The 25,755-nt window shown below is 47.2% G+C and overlaps 1 protein-coding gene across 1 annotated transcript; it reads right to left on the bottom strand.

Moving 5' to 3' along the window:
• Nucleotides 1-4,610: 4,610 nt before the first annotated feature.
• Nucleotides 4,611-22,889, bottom strand: UQCRC1 (ubiquinol-cytochrome c reductase core protein 1). The gene is made up of 13 exons (XM_075938833.2): nucleotides 22,730-22,889; nucleotides 17,633-17,773; nucleotides 17,013-17,099; nucleotides 15,030-15,159; nucleotides 13,615-13,813; nucleotides 13,003-13,082; nucleotides 11,593-11,708; nucleotides 11,020-11,163; nucleotides 8,765-8,925; nucleotides 7,366-7,451; nucleotides 6,712-6,800; nucleotides 5,894-5,969; nucleotides 4,611-4,847 (listed from the first exon to the last, which is right to left on the bottom strand). Exons 1-13 carry the CDS (start codon nucleotides 22,799-22,801, stop codon nucleotides 4,783-4,785), a joined length of 1,446 nt encoding a protein of 481 aa, XP_075794948.2. The 5' UTR covers nucleotides 22,802-22,889; the 3' UTR covers nucleotides 4,611-4,782.
• Nucleotides 22,890-25,755: the final 2,866 nt, after the last annotated feature.

The following is a 25,755-nucleotide window of genomic DNA, read 5'->3' as shown; positions in this document are numbered from 1 at the left end:
CCATAGCACCCAGCACTTAATACTCAAGGCTGCTCCGATGAGCCACAGAGCTCTGCTCTGCACTACGGTTTGAAGGAGTAACACGGAGCCTGCCAACTAGTTCAGTTTCATCTCCCCTGGCACTGAAGAATCCAGATGTCAAGTGTATTGGGCCAGATTACTCAGCAACCCATTAAGCCTCTTAAGGGGCTAAGCAAAAATCCATTGCAAGCCTGTAGGTGGAGGATTGAATTCCTATCACCGTAAGTTCCCTGTAGCAACCATCCCTATATTGTCTACCAGGCTTCTTCTGTTGTATCCTTTCTGTGCGTGCAGCCTTTAAAGGTTAGTTGGGCTCTGAGTACATTCTTTTGTTTTCTTTACAGCTGGCGGGCTGCTCAAGATACCATCAGCATTTCTAAAATCCCTGATCCCCCAAGTATGAATTCTCCAGTGTGTCTTCAAGAGACAAAACACAGCTCAAACAATCCTTAGCCAAATCAGCCACAAGATTTCTACAAGCACTAAAACATCCCACAATATGGACATCTCTGCACTGGGAGAGCATTGACAGCTGCCTGTGCTGTGGCACACTGGCAGCAATGTACATGTGGCTTAGCCACTGTGGCAGTTCCAAGTTGAGAGATCAGATGATGTGTTAAGAGCTCTTAACAAGCTTCAGAGAACACTCTATAATGCCATATTAACCAAGCAGATTTACATAGCTGCAGTCTCTCATCAGCTAGACTTGGGTATAGGGCCAGTCCTTACCCAGAACTCAACAAAAACATGGCCCTGAGTAATGGGGACATGTTCTTCTCTAATGTTAGAGTGAAAGAGACGAAAAACAGACACAGACTGGTAGAAAACGTTAAAAGCTTGACCCCTTTACTGCCTTGCAGCTCACAGATACAATCTTTTGGAAAGAACTAATTCCTGAGGTCATGTAAAGGGTTACATAAATGTGTTCTCATCTGCCTGCCTTACAGTTGTCCCATTCTACCTCCCACCAACTGCAAATCTTGCTGGCAGCATTAGCTTCAACCAACTCACCTAGCCCAGCTATAGGGCAGATGTAGTAATGGAAGGCAACAAAGAGGATTAGGGTCTAATTGCAGCCATGCACAGAAGTGGAATTGTTTATTTGTCCCACAAGATTTCAGGCAAAAGTGAGCATGTTTTATAAGTTTGTTGGGCCTTACATACGTGTCTAACAAGCTAGAGCTTGCAACAACAGTTTCAGTGCAAATTGCATCAAGACTACTTAACAGTTTCAAACTTGCCTAATACATGCAATGAGTTTAGAAACACTGATTTTCAATAAGAATCCAGATTCAGCACAAGTGGCGTAGCTCATTATATTAGTTTAAGTTCTATGACTAACTCTTGGAAGCTTTTACATTTTGAAAGCCATTTGTCAGGGCAGTGTGTAGAAATTAAGTGAAAGACAATTAAGATTTATATCCACAGGAAAAACTTTAAAAGCCAAACGCATGTTGTAATTTAAGAACAGAAATGGTGAGTTAATGCCACCTTGTGGGAAGTAATCTGCACTACCTCTGTCCAAACTTGTACAAAAACTACATATTTGGGTCAATGTTGACTTCAACTTCAAATATCCCGAAGAGTTTGTTTTTACTTGATCTGAAACTAGTTTTATTTTTTTGATCTCCCAGGAAACTAAAATAAACAGTTATTGGCACAGATCTAATTTGCATCACCATACTGTATATTTTGAGTCTGTCCATACAGCCAGCTTTCCAGATATCCCATGAATTTCATGGCTGTGAAAGATCCACTCTGCCTTGCCTGCCCACCTCAACCCAACAGACTCCAGAGGTAAGACAGTTTAGTCACCACGGCCCAGTCAGTTCTTGACCTCTCAAACACTATTAAAGACAGGTCTGATAACTATTGGTTTGTCTGATGTGGACTAAGGATGTGAAAGTGTAAACATATACATGGTTAACCGATGAGCCCTTCACAGCACATGTAGTACCCCCTCTTCCCCCTGTGCTGCTGCCTGAGGCAGCAGGGCGGGAGCTGGGGACAGGCGGCAGGCAGTGCTCACGGGGAGCTAGCTTTTAAGCCAGCTTCCAGGGAACCACTCCACCCCCACCATGCTGCTGCTTCTGTATTAGAGGGAGCAGTGCACTCCACAGGAGCTGCCTTGCACAGGGAGCCTGCTTAAAGTCAATTCCCAGGGAGCCACCTCCCTCCATGTGTAAACTATTTCAGCAGTTACACGTTTACATAAACAAACACATTTTAACATCCCTAATGTGGACACTTGTCAATTAGGACTTGAACATAAAAACTGCCATACTGGGTCAGACCAAAGGTCCATCTAGCCCAGTATCTTGTCTTCCAACAGTGGTCAATGCCAGACACCCAATAGGGAGTGAACAGAACAATCAAGTGATCCCTCTTCTGTCATCCATTTCCAGCTTCTGACAGAGGCTAGGGACACCATTTCTAACCATCATGGCTAATAAGTATTGATGACCTAACCTCCATGAATTTATCTAGTTCTTTTTGAATCCTGTTAAAGTCCTGCTCTTCACAACATCCTCTGGCAAGGTGTTCCATAGGCTGACTCTGTGCTGCATGAAGAAATACTTCTCTTTGTTTTAAACCTGCTACCTATTAATTTTATTTGGTGACCCATTACTTACGTTATGGGAATAAGTAAATAACTTTCCCTTATTCACTCTCTCCATACCGGTCACAATTTTATAGACCTCTATCATATCCCTCCTTAGTCTTCTCTTTTCTAAGGAAGAAGATAGAAACCAAACCATTTTATGCACAAGGACACCAACCAGTAACAAGTTTTGATCAATACTTAGCCCTCAAGATGAAGGGCTCTCAAACCTATTCCCATAAACAGTGCGATAAACAGAATCTTTTAATAGTAGGACTAATGCTCAGCAGCTTAAGTCAGATCAGTGCCCCTGGTGCCACACACTAAAACAGTGTCCCAAAGAGCTGCACCACACTACTGTTGATGTTCACACCATTATGGTTCATGTGCCCAAGGACATCCTGACAGCCTTACTCCAAATTAAAGAACTACTTGTACCTGGGACTAGAAATGAGAGCTCTGAGCTAATGTGAAGGCAGTATGTGTGCACACACTGGTAGGCTACCACATCTCAGAGAGTGCGCACTCTTGGAAGTAAGGAGGCGGGAAATGAGCTGAGAACATAGATCCAAATCAGTCTAGAGAAACAAGCAATTTCTTTACACAAAGAATAAATGGACACAAGACAGACATCAAGAATGGTAACATTTAGAAACCAGTAGAAGAGCACGTCAATCTCACCGGACACTCAGTAACAGACTTGAAAGTCGCCATACTTGAGTGAAAAAACTTCCAAACCGATTTCAGCATGAAACTGCAGAGCTGGAATTCGTATGCAAACCTGACACTCAGACCAGGTCTGAGTAGAGAGTGGGAATGGTTAGCTCAGTACAAAAGGAAAAGTAATTTTCCCTCTTTTGGTATTCTCACCTTCTCATCAATTGTTGGGAGTGGGCCACATCCACCCTGACTGAACTGGCCCCTCCTTAGCACTGGTCCTCCACAAAGTAGTGCAACACATCCACCTTTGCATGTGTATACAGGTGTATATACACACACACCCCTGCTAAACTGAAATTACCAGATGCATGAAGTGGAAAAGTGGATTCTAGCCCACAAAAGCTTATGTCCAAGTAAATTTGTTAATCTTTAAGGTGTCAGACTTCCTTGATGCTTTTGCTGAAACAAGTTAACCTGGCCACAATTTCAAGCTCTCACCTAGGCCAAGCTGTCTGCTCAAGTGATGCTGTTCATATCCTAGAACTCATGAGTAGTGAAGCTTAGCGTGTCTGACACAGGAAAGAACAAAAGTAAGAGAAAATAGTTGTTTCATTGCACAGCACAAGGCTACCACTCGCCTTACATGTAATGCCTACGGAGACGGCAGTTCCATCACTTTCCCTCCTGATCTTTCCAGTAGATTAAATGCTGATGCTTTTAAGGTAGCAGCAGTTCATCTGCTCTGCTTTCAGAATGCAAAATTTTAGCCCAATTTACTCAGAATGTTGAGAGAGATTTAAGCAACGCCTGGGGTGAAGCCTGCTAATCTGTGCCCATCAGAAGGGTGCCAGTGCACAACGGTCCTGTCTATAGCTACTTTATCAAGGTGTGAGAAGGAGCTTTTCTAGACCAGTGTGAAAGGTGTCTCTGCAAGCTATAGCAGTGACGGGGGAAACAAAACCTTTTTTCCATTTTCCTTAAAGGGAAAAAGGAACCCTGGGGGATTTATAGAAATTGACAAGAGGTCCAAATACCAGAACGCAAGATTCCTTCTGCATGGCCATGCTGAATGCACCCCAATCTTACAGTCTCCCTATTAGTCTTCAACCACCTCTGTGTGATTAAGTTGCTCTGCAAAGGTGCAAGGGAAGAGCAATGATTCCAGGTATCACTTAGCACAGCATATCCTATCACAATCCTGCAGTCACACCTTTGCCTGTGCTAATGCTGGTCCAATGTCACCAACATGGAGAGGTTCATGAAATAACTTCAGCTCCCCCACCGAGCCAACAGTGGCACTTTGCCATGAACACTCATGACAGCCAACTCCATTTACATAATATTTATTTGGCTCTGTTTTAACAGTTCGGAAAACAAGTGTTTGTACAGTGCTTACAGCAATGCCCATCTTGCCACCGTCACACTGAAGAGATTCACACAGATCCACCCCGTGGAAGACATCCAAGACATCTCCATCTCCATTCTACGGGGGGCACAGCCTAGAAACGGAGCCAGTACATGGCGCTGCGGATCCGGTTGTAATCTGGGAGCTGTTCAATGGGACCTAAGTGAGCAGAGGAGAATTAGTCACTGAAATAAAATAAGGAGTCCCAATGTAAGTGTCTCAATTCTACTGCTCTCTGATCCAGTGATGCCACCCAGACTCAAATCCTTACAGGGGAACCGTGGTCTGCCAGTAGAAAGAAACAAGTCTTCAATAGGCTAGTGGGAATTAATACATCTTCCTCTTTGCCTTGAAATCCCTTTTACTAATAGCGCCACTTTAAAGGCTCATACAAAATCTTGGAGATCACTGTGTGGAGGAAGGGAAACCACCAGACACTTAAGGAAGAAAAGCTGCTTGGGCAAGTTTCCCAAGGGGAACATCTCCTTGGCTGACTGACAGACATGCCAGAGAGCTCTGCAAGGACTTAAACCCACTGATTCTTACATTAACAGATGCCATCAGAGTAGAGATGACATTTGGAGAGCACTGTTACAGTCCTCACCCACAGATTGAAGTTCCATTGTTAATCACATCCCTGTAGCCTTTAGCTGGTCGGGAAGCTGGTCAGCAGCCCAAAGCTATTGCCGTAGCATCTATGCCTAATTACATTTTCAGAACATACTCTCTAGGGAACGTTTCAGCACATCTGACACACAACAGCTGGGAAAACAGTAGTGATGTTACCAGGAGGGTAAATTAGAGGTAGAGAGAAGCCAAAACAAACAGCAAAATAAGGATGTAAAAGGTTAACCTGTTACCTGGTATGCATTAGACTTATTACTTTTCCCAAACTCCAGTGGATAGCCAGCTGCCCCAGGTCAGAGCAGGTTTGGCAGCATTGGGCCAGTAGGCAGGGCCACAGCCATACCAAAGCAGCCCCTGCAACACCTGCTCCACAGACCCAGTGGAACTCCACACTGGCTGCCCCAGCCCACTAATGGTTAAAGTTACATTGTTTAACTGGTTAACTATTTATCTGACCTTACTACAAAACATGCAGAAAACTGCCAGAGACCAAATAGACACTTTGCTCTCCATTAAAAACAGAGACTCACCTATGTTGGCTGTTTTTCAACTTCAGTGCCTATAACCAGGTCACTTACCTATTGCTGCCACTGCTGGGCATTTGTCATAGATGTATTTGCTGCAGACATCCCGTACCATTCTGGAATCCACAGCCTAACAGGAATGATCAAGAGCAGGCAAGGAGTCAATTCCTCTTTAAGAATATGAACAACCTATGTCAGTCTCTCATGTTGTGCATTAGATGTAGTGCTACAGAAGTACCAGAGATTGTACACACACAGAGCCAGGAAATAAAACCCTTTTTCATATGGTCTAGTGGCGGGGGCGCTTTGTGGAAGATCCACTGAAACATCTGTTAAAGAACGCTTCTCTCCCACTATTACTCTAATGCTGCCATCTCAAAGCCAAATGAATAAGCAAAGGAGAACTTAATGAATCAGCTTTCTGATAGTCAGTGAAATATTATGGGTGGAATCTCTTCTAGTTCAGGCTTCTGATTAGAGGTTTACTGACATACTTAGTGAGACCTTTCTGGCTGTAGTTATACCCTGGCATTCTCATAGGAGGTGAATTAACTCAAATAAGCTCAAATCACTAATGCTTCGCTCAAGTCACTTAATATGGTTATATGTTGTAGCACTAATCTACAAGGGATGAACCAGCATCTAAATGTGGGGTACAGGAAGGTAGTGTGACAACACAACACCACGAATATGGCCCTAGGTTTGGTGCTCCCACTATACACATATATTTCAGTTATGCAACAATAGTCTGCCTTTGACTCACAAGGATAAAGTCTAATTAACCAGGTAACTGCTTTAGATGCCCAATTTCTCAGCAGCAGGTTTTATGCTGGAGTAAGTTTAGGAATATTCCAGTAAAAACAGATACGCACAGCAATTCTGGCATCCCATTCAGCCAGAGATATACGGCGTCCATAGTTCAAGAGATTACTCCCAATATTTTCACATACAGGTGTAGTACCTGGGAAAGATGCAGAGTCATTAGGAAAGTTCATGTTTTTGACCAAGATAGTGCCAGGTCTTCCAGCATGTCATAGCATGGTCACCAGTTTGGATAAAAGTATGCACACAGCCAATACCACTAATCAGTTTCCAACAAACCAGCAACCACATGCTCCTTTAGTAGACCATCCCAGGAAGCTCCAATGAGGATTACAGAAATGCATTATGACTTCACCTCTGGAAACCATGGTACACACCTGACTTGGATCATAACAAAAACCAGTTTGATGGTCTCAACTTTGCCCTTAGCAGGCATCACAAGGGGTGGTGCCTGATTTGTTTTGGCACTGCCACCGTTGCTAAGGAAAGGCTCAGGGACAGCATGGCATATTAAACTAGAAAAACTGAGGTGGCATTCTAGGACAGAAACAGGGGATACACAAGATCAGGGCAGAAGAGCAACTTTATACACTGCCTGCCAGTAGCTCTTTGCTTCTAGTCAGAGGTCCTCCTTTCCAGGAGGGCCAGAACTTAAGAGCTATTCAAACACATGCAAAGCAGCTATCCCCTAGATCAGAACGTACCATCCAGCTGAGCCACCAGCGCATTCCGTAGGATATTCTTGGCTCTCTTCACCTCCCCATCTGTCGCACTCGTGCACAGACGCATCCTGAACAGGAGTCAGAGAGGAAATAAGAGGCTTTCAAAGACCTTCTACTAGTAGAAGATGAGAAGCAATTACCTCCCCACACATTCATTTTTAACACTGCCCCTTGATTTTCAACTTCTTACACAAACTAAATATTAGGGATGTAAAAAAGTTAAAATTAGTACCTGTGTAGCTGATTACAATTCAAATCTGTCACACCATTACATTCTGCCAGCCCCACGGGTTCCCAGCACCGCCAGCCCAGGAGTTTAACTGTTAACTGGAACCAGTTAAACTCTTACAACTGAATACTAGGTCTCAACCCTCTTGGTACTAACCAATACACCAAGCCATAACCTTCCCCACGTATTGTTCAGTGGCTATGAACTCAGCAATGGTTTGCACAGAAAACTGACTGGCTCAAGCTCAATGAAAGTCTCCTCAGAGCACACACTGGAGGGGGGGAAGCTGAGGGGGGCAGAGGGTGATAAATACCTTACGTGAGCAGTCACAATTGGGAGCACCTCAATGGCATCTGTGTCACTTCAACGTGGCAGCTACAACTAAGATAGCAAAGGGACTAGGGCATGCTGCCAACTGACAGTTCGCCACTGCTCGGGGATTCCAATTCCTGAGGTTTCTGCACAGTTTGGAAGGTTTCCTACCAGTCTTACTTCCCTTTCTCCCACCCAGAGTCTCTTGGCTATTTCAGTGGTTAGCTCCTGGGGACAAGTAGTATTTCCTGTCCATGTTTGCAGTTCCTAGCACAGGGGCTTGCCGATTTCGGTTGTCACCTATAGGCACTGCTGGACAACACATCAAACTCTAAGAAGGCTAAATGATAATGTGAAGTCCCTGTAACCCTAGCACTGAATGGTTCCCAACACCAAAGCATTTACCAGTCAGTTGAGAGGACTGAGTCCAAGCATTATGTATGGCCGGGTCATCTTTCCTAAGTGTAATAAGGTAATGGTCAGATTGTCTTTCCCATAGCATGTGAAAGGCACAACCTTGCTTGGGAATAAGAGGCCCAACACTAGAACAACCTCTAGCACACCCTAACAAACAGGGACCACCACCATCATTCAGAGATGTCAGGGGAAGGAGGATTCAGGTGGGATATCAAGAGTCGTTTCTCTTCTAGTCCGAGGAGTTTCTTCCCAAGGGAAGTTGTGGAAGTCCCACAGCTAAGGATTAACATGAGATAGACTCTAGAAAGCAGGACCCTTCTTGACCATTCACAAGCTTGAACTCTGTAGGACAGAAGTTCTCTACTAGATACAGCGTTCATAACAGGAAGTGACCACAATCACTCACTGGCAAGTCACACTCACCACTCTCCCTGTGCAAAATGCAGCGTATCTTCTACGTTCATAGTCTCAGAAACAAAATGGAGCCCAAAGAGGCCTGTGTCAGAGTAGCAAGTGTTGAAGGTCTGGAAACTGTGACAGAGCTTATTCTCTGTAGCAATTGTAGCCAGCCTGCTGGATTGATTCTGCACAGAAATAAACATCCTCGCTGATTCAACTGCTCACCTTTCCCCGACAGTTCAAATCCTCCCTCCCCGGCCCCAGTGGTTACAGGGTCAGAAGAGCAAACAGGGTAGAGAGCATGACAGGATGCCATGTAAGAGCTCATCTCGGGGGCAGTCCCTTCAACATACTGCATTTGTAAGATGTGCTGCATCATAGGGGTTCATATTACCCTGCCCTGCTGAAGTACTGCCACGTCTAAATGAACATTTTGTCTCTGCATCACAGGACAAGTTTAAGGAAGGGATACTTAAGACAGAACACTCAGATCATCTTGCTGGAAATTGCCCTGCTCAGTCCTCCTCCAGATCAGCTGAGGATCTGCCATGCAGTGATCCCCTCCTAGAAAGCTGCAGATAGCTTTCTCCAGAGAGGGCCAGAACAACCTCCTAGTCACACTCCAACCAGCCCAAGAGGTATCCCAGATCAGCCCTAGTAGAACCCTGCCTTCTGGATTCATAGCCAAACCCCATTTCATGGGAACATTTCAGAATTCAATATACAAGGGGATGTCTACACTAGACTCCTAGTTCAAACTAGGGAGGCTAATGTAGGCATTCGAAGTTGCCGCATCTACACGTGGCAGGGACCCAGTAGTTCGAATTATCTGTTAAACCTCATTCCAGGAGGAACAACAGGTAGTTCGAACTAGGGCTTTAATTCGAACTACCAGGTCCCTGCCGCGTGTAGACGCAGGCAGTTAGTCCGGACTTGTAAATTTCAAAAAATGGCAACCATCCGGGAAGATGCAAATCAAGCGCAGGATATTTAAATCCCGGGCTTGATTTGCAACTTGGAATGCCTACATTAGCCTCCCTAATTCGCACTACGGGGCTAGCGTAGACATACCCCTATATACTTGAGAGTCTGTCTGAGCGAGTGAGCCTGTCAGTCTGTCTGAGAACTCTTAAACAGTAAGAGCTAGGACAGGTCTGGGCTACAGGCGGCCCAGGGGCTGGATTCAGCCCCCCTAACACTTGCACCCAGCCCGGCCCTCAGACTGTATCTGGCCACTTTCTATTTATATCCTGCTGTCTGTGCCACCGAATTTCCAGGCAGTGGCTCAGGCGGCAGTTGCAGCGCTACTCTCGCAGGGACTGGAGCCGCAAGCCCTTTAAATTGCTGCAGCAACCCAGGCAGCTTCCAGGCAACAAGGGCTGGGAGCCACGAGCCCTTTGCTGGGTTTTTAATTCAAAGCCTCCAGCCCCAGACAACTCTGAGGGGAGGCTAGTCCCCAGTCCTGCCCCTTTCATCTCAGGTCCTGCCCCTTCCAGGGATGGAGCTGGCCCTTGACTAAGTGCCAAAATTCATTAAGTGGCTCCCATGTGAAAATTATTGCCCACCCCGGGCTAGGACCACCAAACTTGGTATGCAGCTTTCTCTGATCATAACTTAAGCAACGTAAGGGTTCAGTTGTGCAGGGAGAGAGGAGGGGGCTGAAGCTCCCCTACCCCCATGTGAATGGGGATGCATAAAACAATACAGAAAAGAGAGAGAATCCCCAGGCAGATGAAAGGGGTTGGCTGGGGACACCCCTTCCCTTCCCCTCCTCCCTCCAGTCTGGGACTGCCCCAGCCCCGAGCATCCCACTCCCCAGGCACCCTTTAGGGAGGGCAGGGGAAACCTTCCCCCTCCCTTATTTGTATAGAGACACTGCTGGCTGTTTCACTTTGTCAGGAAGCGAGGGGAAGTACACAGCTGGCTTCACTCCTCATACTGCCTGGGGAACGCAGGAGCAGACAAACCTGGATCTCCCCTAGTTGGGGGACATGCACCCCTCTCCCAGCTGTGCCCTATGGATCTGCAGTGGCCATGGAGAGGTGGCTTCTCATCTGGTTCCAAACTGCTAGAGTGAGAAAGGGCTGGGCTAGTCCTCTCTCCTCAGGGCAGCTGACATATTCAACCCTTCATCCCCACCCCAGAGCAACGATTTAAGTGAAGAAAAACAAAAAATGAGTTAAGGACCTGAGCAAAACCAGGTAAATCTTCTGGTATTATATACAGCAATGTTCAGGCACTATAGCTACCTACTCATGCCATGCTCCCAAGTCTCTTACCTTACCACCTCCAAAGGTGCGGTCATAGCGCCCTATGATTGAGTTAGCTATAAGGAGGGCAACGTTGTCTGGATTAGACCATCCCGGCCCTTCCACTGCAATAGCAACATGAGCCAAGGGTAAGGCATCATCTCTGACACGGATCTGAAAAACATCAAGGGGCATGGCAAGAGCAGAGTGAGCGCTGTGGCCTTCTCTCCAGAGCCTTGTGCAAAGCAGGGGTTGATAAAATTGGGGATCTGGTGCTGATATGGACAGAGACAGCTAGTCTGTCATCTGCAAGTAACGTACCCATCATGTTACCAGATGCGTCTGGTTTCTAGACTCCACTGGGTCACAAATGAATGTACTAGCCTCAGCAAGTTCCTAATGGATTTACAACCAAAGTATCACAAGCCTGGCAGAGCTGTGTAGGGTCTTAAGACTAGACAGCAGGACCTGCTGTAAGTCAGGACTGAGGTGCCATCCGCTCATATAAAGAACTAACCTACAAGCATCCCCTAAGCGATCAGGAACTCAGTTCACAAATGTACGCTTTGTACTCAAAGCAATTGGCTGTTGACAAGAATTTACCTCACTCCCAGTGAAACGGCAGGGCAGGAGGACAGGCACGGCATCCTCCTTGTACTGAAAGGGAATTGCACTCAAGTGCTGCCTGGCAAGATCTACCAGCTCATCGTGGGAAACACCTGGGAAGAGGAACAGAAGGAAAAACATCAGTACAGATGCCTGAGCCTCTGAAACAAAGAAAAAACGAATGTTATGTACTATGAGAGAAAGCCCACTGGAATCTAAAATTCAATGTTAACATACCAAGATTTCCTAGAGCATGGTTTCTCAAATGTGGCCACCATAGCTACCTTCAGCAATCAGAGGTTTTTCTTGTGGCCACAGCCTCCTGGGCAGTGATGGGGGAGGGAGGAGAAGGGACATGCATGGAAGCCGCAACCCTTCCCCAGAGCTGCCAACAGGGAGTAAGTCCTGCCCCCCCTTTAGAACCAGAGAGGCTAGGCTAGAGAAACAGACAACTGGTGTGAGTTCCACATCTGGGGGGGGGGGAGGGGAGGAAGAGCTGGGCTTCCAGCCCCAGCCCAATGGCAGTGAGCTCCAGCTCCCACCTCACTACTAACCCTGCTGCCTTCTACAGCCCTGGGCTCCGGCCATCTGGCAGTGGGCTCCATTCCCCACTGGCTCTGGACACAGGGCCTCAGGATCCAGCCCCAGCAGCATTGCCAGCCCAGGTTCACTACCCCTTGTCCATCGCTCCTGGGCCTCCTCCATCTCCACCCTCACCGTGCCCCCACCATTCCTTGCTCCCACTGCATTCTTCAGACACATGGCGGCAGCTCTGGTCCCAAGCTCCAGAGCTTTGGGTGCCAGTGGGGGCTCCATCGCTCTGGCTCTCCCCTCCATCACTTCTGGTCCCTGCTGTCTCCTCCAGCCTCTCTTCCCCATCCATCACCTTCAGCCCCCACTGCATCTCTCCCCGCCTCTCCATCCAGGGCTTAATCCCCCTCCCCCCGCCCCACGTGCTGGGGCTGAGTAAATCAGCACTGAAAATGATACTTGTATGTGTGTTAATATCACTTTTCACTACTTCCCACCCTACTAACAAGTCTGCTTCTGTGAAAAATGATATAAAACAATCATATAAATATCAGCTTTTCACAGCAGTAGACTTGGTAGCTAGCAAACAATAAAAACAGACAAAGCAAAAGGCACAACAAAAGACAAGAACATGTAAAGCATCTTAGTTGTGTTTCTATTTTGTTTAGGTCCAGTAAGGGAGACAGACCATTTTTATTATTGAGTTTGCCTCAACAATGCTTTGAACATGTATATGTGCACATTATTTTGTTTTTCCTGAAGTATTTTAAGAAAAAGTGCCAGAGCAGCCACCAGCCAGGCTTGGTGGCTGCACCTGAGACTGCTCAAAAATTTCCTAAGAATCCCTCTCCTAGAGTCCAGGAAATTAGCACTTACCTCCAGCAGCTGCCAGGACCATGCGAGGGGCCTTGTAGTGAGTGTCAATGTATGTAGCTAGATCAGCACGAGTCAGCTTCCTAAAAAGCATACACAACATTTTAATCTCTCAACAATCCAGGTATGGAAAAGAGAGGTTGATAAGAGTATGTATAAGAGAGGGCTATACTCCTGACCTAAATGGTCAATCCCCCTAGTGAGGGCTGAGGCACAATGGTGGAAAATACATGAGAGAAACTTGTGTAGTATTATTCATGCTAGGCCTATCCATGGGCAACATGACTTCAGACTCCAGAACTAATACAGTATCTGTCACCAGCAGTGGGAAGCAGAGTCAAGACAAAAAATGTAAATCTATGATGAACAGATCAGACCCATGTACAGCACCACTTACTGTATGTAAATGGATTCGCTTCCAAGTACTTTGGCTGCTGATGTGCTTTACTAGTACTTTTCACCCTCATGCATGTAGTATTATGCAGCTCCCCTTTTATCAAGGTCAGTGAGCCATAACTGGAACTGTGTGCTCCCAAGAATTAAGTTTATCAGTGGAAGAGGGACCATCCTTGGATGTATATTATACCCCAGACTTAAAACGGGTTTGATGCTCACTTGATGTTCTCAGAAGTTCCCTCGACGGTGTGGCTCAAGGCAGTGCCTTGGAAAGCAGTAGCATGAAGATAATCAAAGATTACATCTGTCAAGTTACTGTCAATTTCTTGCATTTCCTGAAGGATGGTGTTCCGTTGCTTCTCGATCTGAGAATCCTCCAGGCTGCAGTTCTGCACAATGTCAGCCAGAATCTCGACAGCTACAAGACACACATACACACACACTCAGCAATTCCTTTACCTGGCCGCTACAAAATGCAGCAGAAAACTGAAGACAGGTCAAAATTTGGAGAAGAAAAGGGTATGGACAGGAATAAACACTCTGCCAGGACTCTGGAAAAAGCAGAAATGTAGGAGACTAAGATGGGACAGGATATTAGGGATGTTACATTTAGATTTTAATGGCTAGTTGAATAGTCAATGTAATTTGCATTGACTATTCGATTTGTCAATAAGGGCGCCTCCACCTCTGAAGTGCAGCAACAGACCCAGGGCTGATGCTACACTAAGGTGAAAGCACTGCGGGGACTCAAGCAATCTGCCACTGGCCCCGTGATCCCTGCAGCATTTCAAAGAAGCAGCACCACATGGAGCGGGGTCAGCTGGGGACTCTGAGGAGCTGGGATCGGCTGAGGACTCAGTCCCCAGCTGACCCCAGGCTGCACACAGTGTTTCAAAGTGGCAGATCTGGGGCTCCACGTGGAGCTGCTTCCTTGAAGCACCCCCACATCCCTCCCCCTCACTTGCTGCCTCTGATAGAGGCAGCCAGTGGGGGTGGGGGAGCAACTAGTTGACTAGCGTGTCGACTATCCGATAAGCATTTGCTTATTTGATAGTCAACTAGTCGTTCACATCCCTACAGGACATGTGGGGCAAAATGAGTAAGTGTACTAGCTGTTCATCTAGATTCAAAGCTCCATCAGGTCACAACACAGATAAAGTGGAATGGTTTCAACATGTGAAAATTCCCACATGAAAAATAAATTCTCCGTTTGGCAAAACATTTTGCATTTGAGAGGTATAACAACACTGATACAGAAACTACGTAGTTCAGAGGGTCCATACACTGGCAATATAGTGTGACTTCTCAAAATGGAATAGCTGAGGGTACAGCATGTCAGGAGTAAAATGCATAGGACACGGGCAGAAAGCTTGTTACGTCTATGGTTAGTTATAACCAGTCCTACAGGCCTTGCTATTATAGGCAAACAATACTTCCCAGAAGACAGGAACGATAAACTGAAATCTGTATATGGCAACATGGAGCTGCACTGAAAACAGAACCCACAGGAGCTCCACTGAGCTTTTCTGATCTTTAATAACTGAGTTAATGCTATAACAAGAGACATTTAAAATAAGCAACTGTGCGCCCTCAGACTCTATATCAGAGACTTAATAGTTTAATGGTCACACTACCTTTGGGCAGGTCTTTGGACAGGGCTTTCACGAAGTACGCAGTCTGCTCCCGGGAGGTGTAACCGTTGAGGTGAGCACCCATATTCTCCACCTCCTTTTCAAAAGCAGCACAAGGCTGTTTCTTTGTGCCCTAAAAGAAACAAATTTAGCTAGAAACTAGCTAGGTTTTTCCCTGTCAACTAAGGAACCAAATTAATGACACAGATCTTCACACAACTCAGGGATCCACTTTAGAAGTAGCTATGAATAATCAATTTCAATCCCACTGGATACCAATAAGTACTAATGAGGACAAATACAATTTTCAGAAGGCCCTAAAAATGCTGGTCACGATGAAGTGAGACTGATCTCCCAGTGAAAGCTACCATAGTGTCCACTATTAAGCAGGAAGGCCTGCTTGCACTAAAAAAGTGTTGCTCAGCAAATAGTGCTTTATCAGAAAGGCTATAGACTCTCAGCTATGAAGAAAGTTCTGTTATTTATAGTACTGTTCATTTAATATGGGCTCAATATATGAATACAAGTTAAACCTCCCAGGTCCAGGCCATGGATGCTGCTGGACCAGTGTGTCCCTGTACCCAAGATCCCCAGCTGCAGAGCTTGTCAGCAACTGGGAACTGAACAAGTCTGGTGGCCAACAGCCTGCAGGCCCAGTGAAGCCCCACTGGGGGAGGGGGACCAGCAGCTGGGAGGGGAGCCCTGGGAGAGCCCAGAAGCCTAACCTCCCCTGGTCCAGCAAACTCCCTTGTTCTGGACTGCTCAGGTCCCGAGGGTGCCGGAACAGAGAGATCCAACTTGTCTAAGTTCTCAATACAAGCGCGTCCTGTAAATGAGTTACTGCAAGATCAGTAGTGTCTCCAACTTGTCATGTATTCAAATTTTGAGCAGCATTTTGCTTTGCTAGTCATGTAGTTTGCAGCGAAGGAGAGTGCTTCATTTTTCGTAGTTTTCATATTATATGCATCATATATGCACTTAAGGGATTTTAAAATGTGTTTATTTTGGTAAACGTGTACTGCTAAAATTTGCATCAGGTACACATTTACATGCATGGGGTAGAGGCAGCTCCACAGGAGCCACTGCATGCAGGGAGTTGGCTTTTAATCCAACTCCCTGCGCATACCAGCTCCTGCAGAGCTGCCTGCCCCCCAACCGCTGCCGCTGTTTCAGAGGCAGCAGTGCCAGGGGTAGGGAGGGAGTCAGTTACACTATCACTCAATTCTATGTAAATATTAGGGGTAAATAAATTAGTGTTTTTGTTTTAAACAGAAGCTGAAAGTTTGGGTTTTTTTTTTTTTTTAACACAAAGTGCATTGTTTAAAATACTTTCCTGAACAGTTCTTCTACGCAATCGTCAGTCACAAGGACCTCTGCACAGTCTCCTTGCATTCAGCACTGCCATTGATTTTAATGCCACTGACTGGTCAGTCCCCTGCTTAGAGCCAGTTAATACCATTCCATGACTAGCATGGGAAACACTAGAGAATTTGGCACAAATTCCCTGGGCAGTGGCAAGAACAGAGTTCCTTGAACACGGACTAAAAGTCAATACAAAGATTCAGGGCACATTCACAGATAAAATGTCTTTTTACATAGAGGGCAGCTTGAGCTTTTATTGTGCCCTTATAGGTACCTAAAACAGCCTCTTATTTGTATTACAATGGAATCCAGAGGCCCAGATTAGGACTGGGATCTTATTCTGCTAAGCAATATGATATATAAAGACATTTCCTGCCCTGAAGAGCTGAAGGTAATTTTTCCTCCAATTTACACAGTGATGTGCATTCATGTTTTGCTGCCCAAATATCCAAAGCAGTGGCAAGTGGAAAAAATCCAATGTTCTAACATTTTTGACCTATAGAAATCAGAGCCATCTGTAAATTAGACAGAAAAGCTTAGAGAGCTCAGAGTGACAGTCTGATCATAAGTATCTGGAGAGGGTCAAGTACCATGAAAAGTACTAGATCTAGAGTGTCTTCTCACCTTGAACGCCAGATGTTCCACGAAGTATCCAGCTCCATTGTTCTTCTCAGTTTCGTAACGGCTACCTACCCCAATCCACAGACCCACCTAACAAAAGGGAGATGAGCTCAATAAAGACAATTAGGAAATATAAATAACAATATACGTTAGTTTGTCACAACTGTAATATCAGGAATGTAAGGACAACCTACAGCTAGTAGCAGGACATACCGACCACAAGCATTGCAGGATTGGTACTGTTTCCTTTTTTTTTTAGGATCCATTTACATCATATATCTAGCAACTTAAGAACTGTTTTCTTAATTTTATCAAAGATGTGTTAAGTAACAAATGGGTGTCATAGTTAAGTGGAAGCAAGTCTGAAAACTACTTCCATACAAATATGGGTGGGAGATCAGGGCAGAGCATGAGCGCATCAATGGACTTGAGAAATGTGTCAACTTATTCCAGAGCAAGCTGTGCCTTTTATTTCCATTTGCCCAGAGCCACGGACAGGTAAGCACAAACGGCTGAATCTACTGCTACCCTTAGTTTCAACATGAGGTGGTCTTCTTTGAAAGACCAATTCGTTACTGGAACTGACCTAACAGTGAACAAATCCAAATCCATCTTAAACTTACTGTGCATGTAGGCTGGCCAGAATCCTCAGAAGCCACACGGAGGCCATTGTCCAGAGAGGTAACGTGGGTCTCTGGAATGTTATGGAGTGCCTGAGCATAGGTAGCTGCCCCTCGATTTCTCATCAAACTTATCAAGGCTGGCTGAAGAGAAAGCCACCATCAAACAGCAACCCACACTATAACAGCTTCACACAGATTGCCAAGAGTCACATTATGTTGCAGACCGAATACACAGCCACCCACACCCCCACCCACCCACACCCCCAACCTATATATTTTAAATAAGATGTACAAGATTCTAAGATCTCTGGGTTCATAAACTCAGTGTGTGTGTTAGGGATGCAAGCATGTGCTTAATGGGCAGTCGAATAGTGATTCGACCAGTCACTCCCCCTGCCTTGCTGCCTCTATCAGAGAGAGGCAGCAGGCGAGGGGGAGCAGGAGCCAGTGCTGGGGGGAACCGGCTTAAGAGCTTTTAAGCTGGTTCCCCCCAGCACCATCTCCACAGGTGGAGGAGGGGAGGGGACAGGAAGGCAGTGAAGTAGAGGCGCAGCAGAGAAACAGCACGAGTGGGGACTGAAGCAGTCCCTGCTTGCACAAGCCTGACTGCTGTGCCTCTTCCTTTGAAATGGGAGACGGAACCACAGGCAAGCGGGGACTGCTTGAGTCCCCGCTGCTCTTCTGCCTTTAAAATGTAGTAAGAGTCCCCCTTCACACCTTATCGACAAATCGAGTAGTCGATGGAATTTCCATCATCGACTATACAATTAGCTGATTAATTTAAATTTAACATCCCTAGTGTATGTGTGGGAGAGAACCAAACACTCATCCCACAAAGTGTGTATGTATTAAGGATGTAAGCAACTAGTCAACTATCCGATAAGCAGAGCTCGCCGAACCGCGCTGTCCGGCAATCTGCGCATGCGCAGATCGGCCAAACCTGGCTCTTCCGGGTTACAATCTACTCGCCATGGGCGAGTAGACTGTATTATTTGTCGAGCCCTGCTGATAAGCATAAGCTTATCGGATAGTTGACTAGTAATGCGACTAGTCACTTCCCCCGCCTTGCTGCCTCTATCAGAGAGAGGCAAGGGTGGGGGGAGCAGGAGCTGTTTCCCCCAGCACTGTCTCCGCAGGGGACAGGAGAGGCAGAGGCATAGCGGAAACGGCGCAAGTGGGGACTAAAGCAGTCTTTGCTCGCACCCAGTCCCGCTGTGATTCTGCTTTTGAAATATACAAGAGGCTGGGCTCTTGTACATTTCAAAGGCTCAGGTGCTGCAGGGAGCATGGGACCAGCGGGGGAGTCCCCAGTTGGCACTGCGGGGCTTCTGCTTTTGAACTGTAGCAAAACCCAGCAGAGCTCTTGCTACAGTTCAAAGACAGAGGCGCCCTTATCGACTATCGAATAGTCTATGGAAATCCCATTGACTATTTGATTAGCTAATTAATCTAAATTGAACATCCCTAGTATGTATGTATGTATGTATATATACACATCTGTACTAAGTGTAGCACATACACACATCCTCTCCATTTTAAGAGTAACACAATGAAAGTGATACATAGATCTTGGTTCTTTCCAGCGGCTACTTACAATGTAAGAATTTACAATATAAGGAGCAGATTAAAATTCATCTGTGTCACTTCAAATTCACAGTCCTTGGTAGTGCAAATCCCATTTTTATTTGAGACCTGTTCCTTTGGTTTTAACTGAGTGTGACCATTTATTAAGGTTAAGATTTTGTCATGGTTATTTTTAGTAAAAGTCAAGGACAGGTCACAGAAACAAAAATTCACAGAAACCCCTGACCTGCCCTTAACTTTTACTAAAAATAGCTGACACAACATGGGCATGATGGGAGGGAGAACTGCAGCTGGGGAAGGGAGGAAGAGAGATACGAAATGAGATCCCAAGCACCACTGTAAAAGAGGAGGCTCCCTCACAGCACAGCCTGAAATGCTGGAAAATTGAAACAGGCATGCAGCTACTCATGGAAGAATCAGACAAAAATGGAGTTGAGGGTGGTTTCACCAGCAGAAAAGAAGGGATAGATGGGCAACATAAAATATGGGCCAATAAGAAGGAAAGGGTGAAGAATTATGCAGATATTTGAAAACGAAGACTAAAAGTTTAACACTGAAATGAAGGAGGAGAAAGATTCTAAAGTTAAGAAATATTTTCTCTTGTTTTTTACAGTTTGTGATAAAGAGGAAATTTTCTGTAGTAGAGACCCTCATGATTAACTGAATTGCTCTTTGCGATTCCACATATTCTTGGGTGTCTCCTGTCTTGTGAGGTAAGGGGGGGGGGGCAGCACGGGCCAGGAGCTACTGGGCCCGCACAGCTCCCAGTATTTGCAAATTCAAGCTGAGGCCAGCAGCACATCCACCGTGAATAGCAAGGGTTTCCTGTACTTTGATGAGTCCTATGTACCTGTATTCCCTATATTTCACATGGCTCGACAGGTGGAGTAGGATAGATGACTATCTATTCTCATGGTAGGTACACATTTCAGAGGTGTGAAAAATCCACACACCTAAGTGACACAGGTAAACCAACCTAACTTCCTAGAGTAGACAGCACTAACAGTCAAGGAGATGAATTAACTAATCTGATGGGAGATCCCCTCCCTGACAACATAGACAGCATCTTCACTGAAGCAGCGCAGCAGTGTTTTAAGTCTAGGCAGCAGTGTTTTAAGTCTAGGCCCTCAAAGACATAGGTGACTGCTGCCTAACTGACTGAGCTTGAATGGGTCATTAAAAAGACTGGCCATCACGAACTCCATATCAATGGCAAATCCAATCACCAAGACAATGACACTCAGCAGCCAAGGACCCACACGGAGGTGGCTTTCCCCACCTCAGCAGGATAGCACAGCAAAATCCCACAGATTGTGAGCAAAGACTGGGAAGGAGTGAGGTGGGTGGGATAACAGTCAGCTGCTGGAAGGAATAGGGGATCTCAGCTGGAAATGACCAAGATGAGGTGGAGTTGAGGGTGGGGCACACAGAGCCTGAACATGGGTGTTCACTACGGTTTGGCTGGGTTCTTGGCTAACCAGAGTGGACAAACTATGCTTTAACCTTCAGTTCTCTTTGCTAACTTAAGGACTTCCAATGATGTGTTCAAGTTCAATAATAAAACTGAGCATTCTGAGTTCTGACAATGCTGTTTGGGCATCACTATAAATACCTACTAAGGTGCATTACTTCCTGAAATGCATACAAGTCTCCACTAGGGATGTAAGTGACAAGTCAACTACCCAATAAGCATAAGCTTACTGGATAGTCAAGTAGTCACTCGACTAGTCACTTCCCACCCCCTCTATCAGAGAGAGGCAGTAAGGAGGAGAAGCAGGAGCCAGTGCTGGGGGGAGCCAGCTTAAAAGCCAGTTCCTCCCAGCACTAAGAAGCATCCAGACTGCTGTGACTCCCTTTGAAATGTACAGGAGCTGCCCTTAGCTCTTGTACCTTTCAAAGGGAGAGGCACTGCAGGATAGCAAGTGCCCCGCGCCACCCCCCCCCCCCCATTGACTAATCGAAATGTAACATCCATAGCCTCTACCAAGGGTTTCCCTCAGTTGGACTCGCTAAACAAGAGCTTACAGTATGAAGCAGGAGTGCTGAAGCCACAGAGATTCACTGTAAAGAGGCAGCATAGACTGCTCTGAAGAAGGGAGACACCCAAAGAGGATATGGCACACTGAACAGATTCCTCCTGGTGATTGTTCCAAAGTTGGAGGCATAGCAGGGATCCTCTGGATCTGTGACAGTTGGTTCTGTGCATACTGATAGTACTTTGCATTGTCTGCTACACTGGGTCACCTGAATAACTAGCTCTTGCACATGTGAATTGCACACTCAGCAAAAGGGAAACATTTTCAAAATAGGAAAACTATAAAACGATAAAGTTCCACAGGAGAACTCAGGGCAGGTTTAGCAATTCATTTACCCAATTTTAAAAACTGATTGACATTATACTGACATGATCACTGTTGAATGATCAGACCTTTGCTTCAGTGGGCTATAAGGCAAGAAATTTGTTCCCTGAAATTCCCTTCCCATCCTGGGTAAACTCCCTAATTCAAATAATTATAACACCTTCAGAATAAAGAAGGCTTTTAAAAAAAGTATCCTTGCTACATCATTATTATTCTTTTATCCATTTTCCTCCCTCAGCTACAACTTCTTAAATTTTTAGGGGCTTGTCTTCATATTTTGAAAATTTCTTTAGACTCCAAATTGGGTAGCATGATTTGAGAGTATGGAAATGAAACAGAAGGTGCAGTATTTTGCTCCTGCACAGCATCAGAAACTGCATCCATTTTAACATACACTGAATGATTTTAATCAGGAAATACTAGATGTCTGGGAGATCTCTCAGCCAGAGACCTCAGAATCTAGAGCAAAGCCTCCCTAATGTAGACAACACCCCAGCACAAGAACCTGGTGTCCTTCAACAAAACCGCTCTCCAAGCTTTTATCTCCTTCTATGCTAGCTGAATGCTGGGAGTAAGGGAACTGCTGCAGCCCCTGAAGTGGTGTCCATCCCATGCAGGGTTTACAGGTTGGTTCAATGGCTCAGCCCCCCCTCCTCAACAAATCGTTTCCGCATCTCTGGCCGGATCCCTGCCCGATGCGGGCGGAAGGGGACACGGGGCAGCAGCGGGAGAACAGAAGCTCTGTAGGTTTAGCTGCCTGCGTTGCCCGATCTAACAGAGCAAGAAACAGCAGCAGCGCGGCAGGGCAGCGGGGTCCCGTCGTGGGGGCAGCGAGGCTCTGGCACTAGGGGAGGCCGGACCCGCCCGGGCCTTGGCCCTGCCCCCGTCTGGCAGCGGCGCCCTCTCCCCGCGCCCCGGGCCCGGCTCCTCCGCTCCGTCCCGCGACCCCCGCCCTGGGAGAAGTCGCCGCGAACCGGTGCCCTGCAGGGGAACGGCCCCGCAGCGCCCCCCCATCGCTCCGCCCCGTCCCCGCCAGAGCCAGGCCCGGGCCGTCCCTGTGACCTTCGCAGCGGCCCGGGCGCCCGAGCCTGCCCCGACCCCGGCCCCATCTCCTCCCCCGGGCCCGGCGGGGCAGAGGCGCGCGGCCACTCACCGAGGAGCGGGAGCCCCGCAGCAGAGCCCGGCCCGCGGCACAGCCGGCCCGACACACGGAGGAGGCGGCCATCTTGTCCCCGGCTCACCGTCCTCCGAGGTCCGCGGGAGCCGACTAGAGCGAAAAAGACGCATGCGCGAGAAGACGAGGCAGGAAAAGAGCGCACGCGCAAAGTAGACAACGAGCGACGCTCGTAGGGGTGGAGCTTTTTAAAGCAGAAAAGCGCATGGGCAACAATGGGTCTAGCTGTGGCTGAAACCGTGTTGCGCCCTCTGTTGGTTGGAGGATGATGAGCCTGTTCTCAGCTGGGCTGAGAGCTGACCCCGTAACCCTCATCTGGGGGTAATTCCTGCCTCCTGCACAGTTCTTTGCTTGGCGGCAGAAAACTGACTTCTATCTAGGGAAGTGTGTGTGTGTGTGTCCGGGGGGGGGGGGGGGCGGGGAGGAGTAAAGGGAAGTTGCAAGGGTAGTCATGAGTGCCTCCCCAGTAGTGCAAGCAGGTCGGTTTGGGGACCCAGAGCAGCTGGTAGAGACATAAAATCACTGCTGGAGTAAAGAGGGGCAACTGGACAGTCATGTGAGAGAGAGAGCCTATTTGAAATCATAAAACCCTAAAAGCCCCTCCCCAACCTTATGGGAGGGACACTGGACCCATGTTCAATTGATTGCTTGGGACAAATAATGACTAAAGGATCAAGGAGTGCGGGCTAAAGGTTCAAAATAAGGGAGCCGGATGGGGACACCGAGCAGAGAACCCCGGACAGCGCCCACTGCTCCTCAAAGCTGTCGATGGAGCCAGTGGACGCCGCCCAGAGGAACTCTGCCCGGATTCGTGACACGAGGGAGGAGCGGAAATAGGCCCCACAGTCGCAGAGAACCCCCTCGTCTAGCATCCTCCTCCTGCTATTAAAGATGGCAACTTTCGCTAGGGCTAGGAGGAGGTTGACGAGGAGGTCTCGCGACTTTGTGGGGCCACGGATTGGGTGTGCATAAATAAAAAGGTGAGGGGAAAAGTGCAGCCAGAACCTCAATAAGAGGTTCTGGAGGAGCCGGAATAGGGGCTGCAACCTGGCGCATTCAAGGTAGGCGTGCGCCAGGTTCTCCCTCACGCCGCAAGAGGGGCAGGTGTCTGGGATAGGGGTGAACCGCGCCAAGTACACGCCCGTGCTCACAGCCCCGTGAAGGAGCCGCCAACTGATGTCCCCGACGGGCCGCGGAATTAAGGTCGAATAAACACTGGCCCATCGGGGTTCCCCACCCTCTATAGGTCTGAGGTAGTCCCGCCACTTTGTATCGGGGCGGGACACGAGGGTGGGGAAATGCAAAGCGTGGAGCACGAGCGTGTACAGCTGTTCCCTGGGCGCGGTCCGGAAACAGACCGGCTGCAGATTTTGCAGCCGGCTGGGGGTCCAAGGGTGGGGAGGCCGGGGGGGCCCGCGGGGCAGGGGCCCAATAAAGAGGGACGGAGGCTTTGCAGGAGGGGAGGGGCGGAGCGTTCCCTCTCGCAGGGCTCTCTGTAGGAGATCGCGAGCGGGCTGCGACAAAGCCGCCTTCACCTCCTGGAGTAGGCGCAGGGGGGTTCGAAGGGTGGAGAGCCCCATGCGTTGAGCGAGCGCTCGGGGATCCACCCAGTCCCCCCTGTCGTAGTCCAGGAGGTCCCCGACCATGGTGGTTTCTGCCAGGATCAGCCTCCGGCGCACCGATCCTCCGGAAAAAGTGCCCTTCAAAGTAGGAATAAGACCCTCCGGAAAAGGGCACTTTTTCCGGAGGATCGGGGCCAGTGTAGACGCTCTTTTCCGGCTTTTTTAAAAGCCGGAAAAAAGCGGCGGACATTTTTATTTAAATGCCGCGGGGGATATTTAAATCCCCCGCGGATTTCCCTACGACGACTGGTGAAATTTACATGCCCCTTCCGGAAAAGGGGCCAGTGTAGACGTAGCCTCCATGTATAAAGCTGCAGCAGAATGAGGCAAGTTTTCCAGTCAGTGTTGGATCAAGCAGGGTGTGAATCCAGATCCAGCAGTTTGGGGCAGATTGAGCTGGTTTTTGATTACATTAAGGCTGTCTACACTGGCAAGTTATTCCGGAAAATCAGCAGCTTTTCCGGAAAAACTTGCCAGCTGTCTACACTGGCCGCTTGAATTTCCGGAAAAGCACTGACGATCTAATGTAAAATCATCAGTGCTTTTCCGGAAAAACTATGCTGCTCCCATTTGGGCAAAAGTCTTTTTCCGGAAAACTGTTCCGGAAAAGGGCCAGTGTAGACAACACAGTAGTGTTTTCCGCAAAAAAGCCCCGATCGCGAAAATGATGATCGGGGCTTTTTTGCAGAAAAGCACGTCTAGATTGGCCATGGACGCTTTTCCAGAAAAAGTGCTTTTCCGGAAAAGCGTCCTGCCAATTTAGACGCGCTTTTCAGGAAATGCTTTTAACAGAAAACTTCTCTGTTAAAAGCATTTCCGGAAAATCCTGCCAGTGTAGACGTAGCCTAATTATGTATTTAATCTGGTCACTCATGCTCCATTGCTCTTTGTGGGTGTGTCTACACTACAGAGAAGAAAGAAGCTGCCGCTGTCGATCTTCCAGGGCTCAAATTAGCAGGTCTAGTGAAGACACACTAATTCAAACTGACAGGAGCACTCCGGTCTATTCCAGTAGTCCTGCTTCCACAAGGAGTAAAGGAAGTTGAAAGGAGAGTGTTCTCCTTTCGAGTTCCTGCAGTGTGGACAGTGCCAAAAGTCAAGTTAAGGTACTTTGACTTCAGCTATGCAATTAACGTAGCTGAAGTTGCATATCTTAATTCGGCCTTATCCTATAGAGTAGACATACCCTGTGCTTTTCAGTGTCTGTTCCAATAGGAGAGGCCATTGCGCCACCTAACATTAGCCTTCTTACTAGAGTCAAACAATTGCAAAACATATTCAAAGGAGACTGGCAAAGTAAGGCCACGAGTCTAAATAAGGTGGTCCAAAAGAACATGGTATTTAAGAGTGACAAAAGCTACGTAATCTGATGAAATATTCAGC

Source organism: Pelodiscus sinensis, chromosome 11 (genome assembly GCF_052426305.1).
Source record: "Pelodiscus sinensis isolate ZL-2025 chromosome 11, ASM5242630v1, whole genome shotgun sequence".
Classification (NCBI taxonomy): domain Eukaryota; kingdom Metazoa; phylum Chordata; order Testudines; family Trionychidae; genus Pelodiscus; species Pelodiscus sinensis.
Note: the sequence above shows the minus strand (reverse complement) of the source record. Positions and strands in the feature narration are given on the sequence as shown.